This window comes from Electrophorus electricus, chromosome 4 (genome assembly GCF_041902795.1).
Source record: "Electrophorus electricus isolate QZ-2024a chromosome 4, ASM4190279v1, whole genome shotgun sequence".
NCBI lineage: Eukaryota > Metazoa > Chordata > Actinopteri > Gymnotiformes > Gymnotidae > Electrophorus > Electrophorus electricus.
The window spans coordinates 38562501-38575163 of NC_137500.1; the positions used below are offsets into that span (position 1 = coordinate 38562501).

Below are 12663 nucleotides of genomic sequence, written 5' to 3' on the forward strand. Positions count from 1 at the left end.
AGAGAGAGAGGGAGAGAGAGAGGGGGAGAGAGAGGGAGGGAGAGGAGAGAGGGAGAGGGGGAGGGGGAGAGAGAGGGAGAGAGAGAGGGGGGAGAGAGAGAGGGAGAGAGGGAGAGAGGGAGGGGGGAGAGAGAGGGGGAGAGAGAGGAGGAGAGGGAGAGGGAGGGGGGAGAGAGAGGGGGAGAGAGAGGAGGAGAGGGAGAGGGAGAGAGGGAGGGGGGAAGAGGGAGAGAGGGAGAGGGAGAGAGAGGAGGGGGAAGAGGGAGAGAGGGAGAGGGGGAGAGAGAGGGGGAGAGAGAGGAGGAGAGGGAGAGGGAGAGAGGGAGGGGGGAAGAGGGAGAGAGGGAGAGGGGGAGGGGGGGAAGAGAGAGAGGGAGAGAGGGAGAGGGGGAGGGGGAAGAGAGAGAGGGGGAGAGAGAGGGGGAGGGGGGAAGAGAGAGAGGGGGAGAGAGAGGGAGGGAGAGGAGAGAGGGAGAGGGGGAGGGGGAGAGAGAGGGAGAGAGAGAGGGGGAGAGAGAGAGGGAGGGAGGGAGAGAGAGGGAGAGGGGGAGGGGGAGGGAGAGGGGGAGAGAGGGAGGGGGAAGAGAGAGAGGGAGAGAGAGAGAGGAGGAGAGGGAGAGGGAGAGAGGGAGAGGGGGGAGAGGGAGAGGGGGAGAGAGAGAGGGAGGGAGAGGAGGAGAGGGAGAGGGGGAGAGAGGGGGGGAGAGAGGGGGAGAGAGGGGGGAGAGAGGGGGAGAGAGAGGAGGAGAGGGAGAGGGAGAGAGAGGAGGAGAGGGAGAGAGGGAGAGAGGGAGGGGGGGGAGAGAGAGAGGAGGGGAGAGAGAGAGAGAGAGGGGGAGAGAGAGACAGAGAGAGAGAGAGAGGGGGAGAGAGAGACAGAGAGAGAGAGAGAGAGGGAGGGAGAGAGAGAGAGGGAGAGAGAGAATTGGGGGGATGCACAGAGGGGAATGTGGATGGGAGAGTGGTGGAAGGAACCAAGATGGGTTTTGTGTGGTGGGGGTGTACAGAGGGTTGAAGGATCGTGTTATTGGGGGGGTGTTTGCTTATTTTGCGCAGATGTCAGACACCCAGATTCCCCCATTCGTCAGTGCGCACTCTAATGCAGCAGGTCCTTTCTCCATCACCACATACACACACACACACACCTGTCACAACACCACTCAGACACAGAGATGCACCTAATTCTCACCGGAAAAACCCCCCCCCCACTGCAGCGGCGAGCGCACAACAACCACCACCCTCATGCGTACTGCTGCTAACGCAGCACCACCCAGCGAACAGCACCCCTAGCACGGCAAACAAACCCACAGCGGATGGAGTGTGGCTAGTGCACGGCCCTGCTAATACTACCGGCTCTGTCAGAGATGGCACCCTAGAGCAGAGCTGCCTGTCCCTCCTGAGCAGAGGCAGTCCTCGCTCTGTATGTACCACCGCTCGTCACCTCCGAAACGCAGAGCACCTTATTCTGTGCCTGGTCGCGTGAGAGGCTCCAGGACGCGCGTTAGTCTGAACACACACATTAAACCCTGGAAAACGTGCACGCCTTCACATGTACTGCATCACAGCGCTCCAGGTCCTCAGTAACATTCGTTTCATTGGCTGATTTTAGTCAGTTAGCGGTGGATCGAGATTATAAGGGCAGTTGTGGGATGGAATAGGGCAATGCGCCCATGAGTGTGGTTGGGTTGGTTTTATTGTGTGTGTGTTTTTGTTTGTTTTTTGGGGCAAATTGAAGCATGAGTAAGAATGGACAGTGGTTGTTGGTACACCACTGTCATACACTACCCGTGCCAACAAAACCGTTCAATTAGAGGGAGATATTTCTGATGTCCATCCCACACCCTACCAGAAAAAGCCAGAAATTACATCATCTGTATGGGAATGACATGACAGTCACCTGAGTTAATAACGGTATCTCTGTGAAAACAAAAAACCTGTAGACTTCTACAAGGCTGCATAGTGAAAACAGTTACATAAATGTTGTAAAATAAATGTTATATAAGCTTTATGTGTAACACGTTTTATTTTATTATCTTTGCTTATGGTTTCATTTTTAGAATTTTCCTAAAAGACCTAAATATACTTTTGTGTATATTGTACAGTCCATTAATAATGTGCGTGTTAATTATTTGCACTTTCTTACAAACCGCATGGCAACGATCGTTTTGTTTACAAGGGTCGCTTTGTTCCAGCGCTTTGTTTTTCTGGCTGCGTGCTGGTGCCCAGTGTGTCCCCAAAATGCCAGCGAGGAGCGTGTGGCACATGGATAACGAGCTGCCAGCCCCACGGCCGCCTCTTCTCTCCATCACAGTCTCCCGGAGCTAATTATAGACGGTCCCTCACGCCGGCCCTGCTTTTCTGCCTAACGTCTGCTTTCTCTCCTCCCCTCCCTCTCTCCGCCCCGGCCCCGCACCCTCCCAGGGCTCGGACGTGAAGAGGGGAGCTTCTCCTGCGTACTCGGTGAGTCGCACTCATGCCTCCTAACTCGGAACGGCCTTCTGAGTTCTGCCAGGCTGCTTGCCGGGAGAGAGCCGACGGACGTGGTGGGGTAGCCGGAGCTGGTCCGAGGTTTCTGTACGTAACGTGACAGACGGGTTTGAGGGACAGGTCATGTTGGGTCGCGCCGCTGGAAGATGTTAATGAAGTGACTGAAGTAACTGTTAATATACACAAAGGGGGACAGGACCGGGTACTGCAGCAGAGGTTTTTGTCTCCCGTTTTTGTTTTGTTTTTGCATATTTATTATTTCCCTTTCTCCCCACCCCACACCCACTTCTCCTTCTGCCAGATTATTATTGGCAGTGTCCTGTTTTCTGGCCACAAACAGATTTAGCAATTAATCCTGATTTGCATACTTCCAGGCAGCCGCAGCACACGCCTGCCGCACGCAGGCTGCCAGCGTGCATCAGGGAGGGGGAGGCCGCGTGTGCCCCTGCCAGCGCGTATCGGGTGGGGGGGAGGCCGCGTGTGCCCCTGCCGGCGCGTATCAGGGGTGGGGGGAGGCCACGTGTGCCCCTGCCAGCGCGTATCAGGGAGGGGGATGCCACGTGTGCCGCTACCAGTGCGTATTGCGGAGGAGGCCTAGTGTGCACCTCCAGCTACTCAGCTGTCAGGACGCAGAGGGGCGCTGTTGTCTCTGTTGATGGGGATTTCTACAGCCCCCCCAAAGCAAGATGTCGGCTCCTGCCATGGCGCGCGTGGACCAGCAGTGTGGAGACAGAGCACTGGGTTATTGACGCTTGTCCCAGAGTCTGCGCCAGCATGGTAAAAATGGTGCCTTGATTTCAAAAATTAAAAAAAAACAATTTGACCACCTTTTGCGGTTTGGTCACGGTGCGATCTCTGCTTCAGAGATCGGATTTGTGAGAAATCGAGTCGCACGTCTTCACCACGTGCGTCAGTACTGTACCTTTTCAGGGTACCCTGCACCACAAACTATGGAGAGTATTGAGAAACTGGGCGAGAGGATGGGAGAGTATCGAGAAAGCGGGCGAGCGGAGCCCTGCTGGGGTGTTCTGTCTAAGGCTCGGGCACCCAGGATAGGATCCTCCACAGCCTGGCACGTCGTGATGTAGTGTTGGGCGCTCGGGGTGTGCCTCATTATGGAGCAGGGGCCGTGTTGGGGGTCGGGCAGGCCAGCTTTTTGTGCGGCCGATTCCGAGTCGTTTCTGCCCACAGTGGAGGGTCTTTACTTCTGTCCTGAACTGGGGAGCATTTGGGAACGGGGAGTGTGTAAATCCCTTTTGTGTTTTGATCCGACCTGCAGACTCCCGAAAAGAAGCAGTCAGAGTCATCCAGAGGTCGCAAGAGGAAAGCAGAGATCCAGTCTGAGAGTAGCCAAGGTAATCATGGTGCCAGAACATACTCACACACACACACACTCACACACACTCTGTTTTGACACATTTCTAGTTTCCCTCACTTGTTTTTTGTTTTTTCTCTTTTTCTTGCTTAGGGAAATCCATCGTTCGGGGAACCAAAATTAGTGACTATTTTGATGTAAGTCTCATTTCAAGTGAACCAAATGAATAAGGTTGGAAAAGTGGCTCGAATGTGTCTAAAATGAACGGATTTAAAGCATAATCTCACAGTTTGACGTTTTTAGACATTTCTTCTTGCGTGTGTGATGACGTGACTTGTGATTTCTCAGTAACACCCCTGCCTTGTTTTTGTTTGTTTGTTTGTTTGTAGATACAGGGTGGTAATGGGTCCAGTCCTGTTCGAGGTTTACCACCAGTTATCCGCTCTCCCCAGAATTCACATTCCCACTCGGCACCAGGATCTAGTGTACGCCTTACACATATATATATATACACACACACACACACACACACATACACACACACGCACGCCTCTAACCCTTGTATGACTTTTCTTCTGCCTGGATTCAGGTCAGACAGAATAGCTCCTCACCCACCAGTCTGTGTTTCGGAGACCACATGATGCACCCTAAACAGGTGGCCGTAAAGAGCATCCAGGTTGGCCAGACCTGCACTCTGCTTCACGTCTCACTGCCCGATGAGGAGGATGATGATAATGATGATGATTGCCTTTTCTTTTGGCTGGTAAATGATCTCATCTTATACATACATTAAGTGTGTGTGTGTGTGTGTCTCTGCGTTTGTGTGTGGTGGCGGGTTCCGCTGCGGCCAGACTGAGCTCACCATACTGAAGCTGGCTGCTCTGGAGAGCAATAAGAACCTGGACCTGGAGAAGAAGGAGGGCAGGATAGACGACCTGTTACGGGTGAGTGGACGCCGGGGGAGGCGTAGTGGGGGCCTGAAGAGGAGCCATCCCGCTGTCGTCGGAAGCTTTACGGCTATTCCTCTCACTCATGGGGATGTGCTTTCTGTTCTGTTCTACCTGCACCAGGCAAACTGTGATCTCAGGAGACAAATAGACGAACAACAGAAACTACTTGAAAAATACAAGGAACGCCTTAACAAGTGCATCACCATGAGCAAGAAGCTCCTCATGGAGAAGGTGAGGTTAGCCTCTGTCTGTGTGCGGCGTAGCGTGGTTACCCCCACCGGGGTGCGAGGGACCCTCCAAAGACACCCACGCGCACATGTGGGCCCCGAGCGCATGATGGGTGTGACCTGGGGAAATTTACATACACATGGCTTGTGGGCATCATACCTCACTACCTTTCAACTCACTCTGTGTGCGTACATGTGTGCGTGGCGTTCAGAGCACGCAGGAGAAGCAGGCCTGCAGAGAGAAGAGCATGCAGGACCGTCTGCGTCTGGGCCACTTCACCACCGTCCGTCACGGTGCCTCCTTCACCGAGCAATGGACAGACGGCTACGCCTTTCAGAACCTCATCAGGTACCCGAAGTCCCCTGCAGATCCTGGGACCCCCTTTCACGCCAGAATTAGTGCCCATTTTAAAACCGCATTTAACCCATGTCTTTCTCTGTCTCTCGCTCGTCCCTGTTTGCACGCGCCTGTGTCCTGCAGACAGCAGGAGTCCATAAACCAGCAGAGGGAGGACATCGAGAGGCAGCGGAAGCTCCTGGCCAAGCGCAAGCCGCCATCCTCCAGCGTGTCGCAGAGCCCTGGCGCCGGCCTCGCTGAGCCCAAGCAGCGCAAGAACAAGGCGGTGAACGGAGCCGACAACGAGCCCTTCCTCAAACCCAGCCTGCCGCAGCTGTGAGTCCCGCGCCGCCCGTCCCGCGCCGCCCGTCCCGCGCTGCCCTGTTCGGCCCCTGACGCACGTCTCTGTCCCCGCGCAGGTTGACTTTAGCCGAGTACCACGAGCAGGAAGAAATTTTTAAACTACGCCTCGGCCATCTGAAAAAGGTTAGCAGGCGCGTTGATATTTGCCAAAAACCTCCACGATTTGCGTCTTACGAAATGAATTAGACACCAGCGTATCCGCGTGGACAGTCATGCCGTGCGATGTGGAGGTTATGTTTGCGTGAGCCGCGTGTCCTGCTGGTGAGGGTCGCTGACGTTTGCGCTTGCGTGGCAGGAGGAGGCTGAGATCCAGGCGGAGCTGGAGCGGTTGGAAAGAGTGCGGAACCTCCACATCCGAGAGCTGAAGAGAATAAGCAACGAGGACAGCTCGCAGTGAGTGCCGTCGCCACGGCGACGGGGCCCCGCCTCTGTCTTCTGCATCATTCATTATGCAGTTCGCGCCTACCCCCACCCGTGTGTGTGTGTGTGTGTGTGTGTGTGTGTGTGTGTGTGTAATGAGCAAGAAAAGACAGCAATGCTTCTGTCTTTAATGAAATGAAACAAACGTGGTGATGTGAAACACGGAGGCCAATGTGTGTCGCGTGCTCAGGTTCAAGGACCACCCGACCCTGAACGAGCGCTACCTGCTGTTGCACCTGCTCGGACGAGGAGGCTTCAGTGAAGTGTACAAGGTAGGGCCCCTGATGACACGGCACACCCACCACACACACCCCAGCGGGGACTCGAACGGACTGGTGCGAGACGTTCTGCACCCACAGCGTTTTCATGTTAATCTTGTTTGTTTAATTCCATTTATCTATCTATCTGTTTATTTATTTTTACAGGCGTTTGACCTCATCGAGCAGCGCTATGCAGCTGTGAAAATCCATCAGCTCAACAAAAACTGGCGTGAGGAGAAGAAGGAGAACTACCACAAGTAGGTTTGAGTGATCCTCGGAGACGGCACAGTGGGTTTTTGGGAGTCACGGGGTGGGGGGATGGAGGAGTCACGCTGCTCCTAACTGCCCTCGGTTTCTTGCCCTCCGTGAGCAGTACAGAACACTAATAATCCTCACTTTTTTCTTCTTTTTTTTTTTTTTAAGTAATGATTTTTTGACGATGTTGAATATGTGCTGAATGTGCTCTGAGGAGCCAGCTGGTGGTGGGATTGGCAGCGGAGACGCCGTCTGGGCCTTGTCTGGGCCTGGTGGGTTAAGGCTTTGATATGGGAAGCACGGTATTTCCAGACTGATTGGTATTCTGTTCCACACTGTAAATGTCTGAAAATCGAGTCCGTTTTACCTGAGGGCTGACTGGCTTTATGCCTGGGGCTTGCCTCGGTTGCCCATGGTAACCTCGCTCTTGTGCACTCTCTCGCTCTCTCGCGCGCTCTCTCTCTCTCAATCGCTCTCTCTTGCTCTCTCACTCTCGCTCTCTCGCGCTCACACTCTCTCTCTTTTTCTCTCTCTCTCTCTAGACACGCCTGTAGAGAGTACAGGATACACAAGCAGCTAGATCATCCACGAATAGTTAAACTTTATGACTATTTCTCACTGGACACAGACACGTAAGTACCTGACCATTATTCCTCCCTGTCCTGCGAGGCTGGCCAGGTCTGTCCTTTCCGGGATGGCATCTTAGAGCTTAGAAACGCAGACTGAGTGTTAAACCCATCTCACTGTGGACCCTGGCTCGCTGAGACACACTCTAAACAAAACATGAGCACATCATCATCTCGAGATGGCAGAGTGGCTCTCGGGAGTCCTTAATGAGTCGTGACCTAAAAATGAGTTAAAAAAACGATATAATTTTGTTCGCAGAAAGCCTCCTGTAATTTGATTTGCCTACTGAGGGAATTACAGGGGTTTGGGGTTAAAGTGTTGCTTTGGCTCCAATGCAGTTGTTAAAGTAGGCCAGGAACAACCTCCGTATGACCCTGGGTTATTTTATAGAGGGAGAACCTGCCCTATTGTTTGTAAGATTGCGCAGGCAAGACCTACCAGACGGGACTGACAGGGTTGGGTTTGTTGTGTTCGGTTCAGTTTAAACACTGAGTGTGTTGCAATTTTCTTTGCAGGTTTTGTACAGTTCTGGAATACTGTGAAGGCAACGATCTGGACTTCTACTTGAAACAGCACAAGCTGATGTCTGAGAAAGAGGCTCGGTCAATTGTCATGCAGATAGTTAACGCGCTCAGATACCTGAATCAGATCAAACCACCTATAATACACTATGACCTTAAACCAGGTAACACGCGTGCACACACACACACACATCCTCCACGTAATGCACAGGCTGAGTCTTATTTTAAGGAGTCTTTGCTCACTGTGTTTGCATCTGTGTGTGTTCAGGGAATATTTTGTTAGTAGATGGAACAGCATGTGGAGAGATAAAGATCACAGACTTTGGTTTGTCCAAAATTATGGATGATGACAACTACGGAGTAGACGGGATGGACCTGACGTCACAAGGAGCTGGCACCTACTGGTAGCGTGGACACACACACACTCCTCCAAGCCTGCTCTCACCTGTTCGTCTTGCGGCATTTTTATGGAGATGCGTAGTGTTTTGAACGTGTCGAGTGACGTTTGGCCCTCATGTAAGGTCCCTTGGCTTGCTGTTACAGGTATCTGCCCCCTGAGTGTTTTGTTGTGGGTAAGGAACCTCCAAAGATCTCCAGCAAGGTGGATGTCTGGTCCGTCGGAGTTCTCTTTTTCCAGTGCCTCTATGGAAGGAAGGTAGGAAGACCGCACAGGCCTCGCCAACAGGACGAGTTTGGTCTCCTGCAAAATCACACTCGCTTTGCTTGGAAAACAATTCTATTAATGTCATGCTGTAAACGCAAGTAATCCAGAAACCAGAGGTCCAGAATGTGCATCGTTCTCTGTGCTACCTTTGAGCCGGTACACTTCAGAGTTTCTGCTCCACTGTAGTTCACCTGAATAATGACTTGCATTACAATTTCAGCCTTTTGGCCATAACCAGTCCCAGCAAGACATCTTGCAGGAGAACACTATTCTCAAAGCCACCGAAGTCCAGTTCCCTGTTAAACCTGTGGCCAGCAATGAGGCTAAGGTCAGTCATTGTAACGTCCTTACAATTTATTAAGTATCCTTTAAGTCGTCTTTAGGTAGTCGTCGTGGAAACAATGTGAAAGGAATTTGTAAGTAGCACTGTGTTATGTAGAATCCGTTCATGTTCATTTGTACCGCTAGGATACCCTCTAGTGGCAGCCTTGTGGTATGTCGGGTTGACGCTGACATGAGCTCCCATTGTATCCTCAGATTGCCAAATATCTTTTGTTGCCATATTGGATGTAGAATTAAGTATGAATCAATTTACTCTGAGGTCCATGTGTAAACTTTTACAGTAAACTTTTCTCTAAAACATTTTCTCTAGTTCCACACTGTTTCATAACGTCTCCTCCGGGGTTTCACCACGATGTCATTTTTGATTGGCAGGCATTTATCCGCCGGTGCCTGGCCTATAGGAAGGAGGATCGCTTCGACGTCCACCAGCTGGGCAGTGACTCCTACCTGCTTCCCCACATGAGGCGCTCCAGCTCTTCTGGGAACCTGGCTGCAAGCCCCGCCTCTTCTAGCCTCATCTCCTACTGACAACCTGCACTGTCTGCACTGACTCCCTGACTGACAGTCCTGGTGGCCTATCCCCACCCTCCCCACCCCAGGGGCTGGGCAGGAACCCAGCGACCAATGAAAATGTGCGCTCGACTCCCTCAGGCTGTGGACGTTGGGGATTTATGTGGCTCGAGCTTCAGTTTGGATCACCACCAAGTGTAGAGGATGAGGAGGCGGGGTTTGGGAAAGAGTGAACCTTAATGCAGCAAGCGTGTTGCTTAAAAACACCCTTGAAGTATAATGGCCTTTTGAAGATTCTGTGGAGCACTGCTACTATTAAGTACCTTAAAATGTGATTTGGGGGGGGTGGGGTTGGTTGGTTGTTTTGGGTTTTTTTTCTCTTTTTTGTGGCAGTTGACTTGAGGGGATGTGAAGACCTGCATCCCGCCATACGGATAAATTGATGCGTGGTCTCTGCCAGGTTGTAACGACTAAACCATGCATCAGAGAGACACTTGTTCGTTAAAGGGACCTACATTGTTTTGTAGGTGTCTACAGATTTTACTAGGGTATCTAAAGATTTCAGCTCAGTGATAGTGTTTTGAATTTTGGAAGGAAGTGTTAGCTCTTTTCTTTGTACAATTAGCTATGATAATGTAATTATAGCATACATACGTGACATGTAGTGTCACCATAGGGCCAGGCAGCATATTAATAATGTTCAATGCACAAAATAACCAAATGTAGACAAATTACAATGTACAAAATCCTATTCAGGATAAAGAAAGAGAATCCCTTCTAGAGAGTTATGTATATTTGCTGTACAGGAACTTAATTTCAGATATTAAATTTCCACAGATACATGCTGTACAAACATTTAACAGTTTTCCCCTTTCCTGTAAATTTGTTTTCCCAGAGTGTTTGCTGCTTTGATGTTGCTTTTTTTTTTTTTTTTTTTTTTTTTTAAAAAGGACAAAATACGGAAAAATGGCTGTATGAACTACTTTGGGTACAGTTGTACAGTTCTGTTAAAAGAATAAATGATTAATGCGAGGAAATTATATATTGCTTGAAATTATAACATTTTCTGTTAAGATTTTCTTGCACTAACAGCTGGTCCAAGTTTCTACCTAAAGCACACTTAAAGAAAAGCTTGAATAAATCTTTTAGCTTGTTAAAGTTCCTAGTTGTACATTGAAAGATAAATCTATTGTTTTTCCATAATCTATGAGAATGAAGAACTTTTGGCAACTATAACATCTGATCCCCCCGCCTTATGGCTAAGTAGGGGAGGAATATTAACCAATAATATCATATTGTGGTTATATACCATCCAATCAAATCCTGACTAATAGATTCCCGCCCACTAAGTTATACGTCATGTTTAATGATCGCTCGTGAGAGTATATCAAAGGCCTGTAGGTGTGTTGCAGCGTGCAGGCGCTGGGTTGCGGTCAGGAGAGGAGGTTTTCACAGATATACTAGCTCATCTTTTGACGTTAAAGCACTAAGCAGTCAGTCCAGGCCTGTGTTTGGACAGCTTTGCAGTTTTTGTTCTGTGTATGCCCGTGATCGGGAACATGGACGCTAATTGCATAAGGGCTCTTGTCTCAGAAGGACATTTACCGCCAGTCTTTCAGCTTTAACAAGACACCTATTACAGACTCAGAGGTTGTGGATGGTGCAAATTGCGTTTGAGCTGTAATAAATCTTCCCACAGTAAAAGTGCTTTTGTTCTGGAGTAAGCCAAGCTTGGCCCGCACAATCAATAATCATCGAAGTGGCTCTGCATTGTTGAACGCTACCAATTAATCTCTTTTTACATAACTAATTTGACGTTAGTGATGATGCCGTAAAGATGGGGATAAATATTGAAATACAAAAATGCCTGTTGATGCTAAGGCCACGAGATCATTTTCAGTGTACTTCTCATGCGTTGATTTAAATATGCGGTTTACGTTTTTGTATTGACTAATACGGCAGGTCATTTTGTGTGTGTGTGTGTGTGTGTGTGTGAGAGAGAGAAAGAGAGAGAGAGAGAGAGAGAGAGAGCGCCAGTGAATGCCGAAAAGAGACAGACTGTGCGAGACCATGGCATTGTTCCAGCCCACCTTCGTCAATATCACCCGCAGCATTTCATTAAAGGAGTCGTGCACAAAGAGGCCTGTCGGTATATATCAGCAGCCTAATGCAGCAGCCAGTCCCAGGAGGACCGAACACATCAGCACATCGGCCTGCACCGACTGAAGCTATACATCAATACCCACAGCCAGGAGAGAGCCCGACCGGACCGTGAGTGCAGTACCGAGCTGCGGCCACGTGGGGGTGCTAGACATTAATACAAACCAAGAACAGTAATTTGGATTAGAGACCAAAGGCCCGTTTTAGAAAGTCATGTAGAAAGGCTACATTTCCATTCAGTTCGTCCAGAGTTGTTAAAGGTTTCCAGTCGTGCAGATTTAGTTGCCACAGTAAGTTTGTGCTCATTTCATTTAGAATTTGAATCGTGAACGTGTAGCCTTCTACTCCCCTGTCCTGGTAGGCATTAGCGAGTCCCCGTATCAACAACATCCGATAATTTACAGAGGAATGATCTTTTATGCTCTCACAGCTGGAAATGCTTTTAAATAATTATAGATTTGGTATTATTATTATTATTGTCACAATTTGATATGCTCATATCTATAACAGAATAAGATCTTGACTGAAATATTAATGAATTGCACTTTTAAAACTGCCGCTTCAAAAGCAGTCCTTTCACCGTGGTTAGCAGAGCGTGTGTGCGTGTGTGTAATGGTGGTATTAATGGCTGAAACAGATTCTTCTGTTTGGGTTCCCTCTCTTTGTTTTCATTATCTTCCAATTACCGCCCAAGCCCTGAGACACCTGCCTCCCAATTAACTCTGTAATTATGTATCAGTGTAATTAAGCTTTAACAATGTTATCACCAGCAGTACTTGACTTGCTGCCTATAAGTATCTACTGGGGGCAGTCGCTTATTTTAACATATAGCCCCACTATGCAGGGAACGCGTGTAGGGTTTACGCATAATTAAAAGCACGAACCTTAAAAGGTTACTCAAAAAAGGTTAAAACACATTTAGATACACACAGTCATTTTCACAAATTAATACAGATTAGACCTCATTTTGTGAAAGCTTTTTATTTTCAGTCACACCTCAGTTCAAGACACAGATTTCATAATGTGAAATTACCACTGATCAGATTTCATATATGTATGCGATTTCATATGTCATATATGTTGCTCCACACATCTCGCTCTGCTGTATTAAAGTAAATGCATCGCGCCAGAGAAGGCCTAAGACTGGCTTCCCAAAGCAAAGGTCTGATGGCTTTTATGATAAAAGTCTTTAAAAGGGTGAATAATGGAGCATCAGAGGAAGCTC

The 12663-nt window shown here is 49.3% G+C and overlaps 1 protein-coding gene across 4 annotated transcripts in view; it reads left to right on the plus strand.

The window, feature by feature from the left end:
- tlk1a (tousled-like kinase 1a) overlaps window positions 1–10315 on the plus strand; it is a 34891-nt gene extending 24576 nt beyond the window's left edge. For 2 of the 4 annotated variants that reach the window (XM_081713689.1, XM_035520801.2), the window contains exons 5-23: window positions 2422–2460; window positions 3767–3842; window positions 3956–3999; window positions 4192–4287; window positions 4392–4478; window positions 4654–4746; window positions 4873–4983; window positions 5192–5328; window positions 5461–5652; window positions 5736–5802; window positions 5975–6072; window positions 6290–6371; window positions 6525–6616; window positions 7157–7246; window positions 7757–7926; window positions 8031–8166; window positions 8306–8417; window positions 8647–8754; window positions 9141–10315. In XM_081713689.1, the coding sequence (XP_081569815.1) occupies window positions 2422–2460; window positions 3767–3842; window positions 3956–3999; window positions 4192–4287; window positions 4392–4478; window positions 4654–4746; window positions 4873–4983; window positions 5192–5328; window positions 5461–5652; window positions 5736–5802; window positions 5975–6072; window positions 6290–6371; window positions 6525–6616; window positions 7157–7246; window positions 7757–7926; window positions 8031–8166; window positions 8306–8417; window positions 8647–8754; window positions 9141–9296 (1986 nt within the window). In that variant the 3' untranslated portion in view covers window positions 9297–10315. Of the gene's footprint in view, window positions 1–2421; window positions 2461–3766; window positions 3843–3955; window positions 4000–4191; window positions 4288–4391; window positions 4566–4653; window positions 4747–4872; window positions 4984–5191; window positions 5329–5460; window positions 5653–5735; window positions 5803–5974; window positions 6073–6289; window positions 6372–6524; window positions 6617–7156; window positions 7247–7756; window positions 7927–8030; window positions 8167–8305; window positions 8418–8646; window positions 8755–9140 lie in introns of all 4 variants that reach the window. The other 2 variants (XM_081713690.1, XM_081713691.1) reach the window with 2 other exon arrangements.
- Window positions 10316–12663: the final 2348 nt, after the last annotated feature.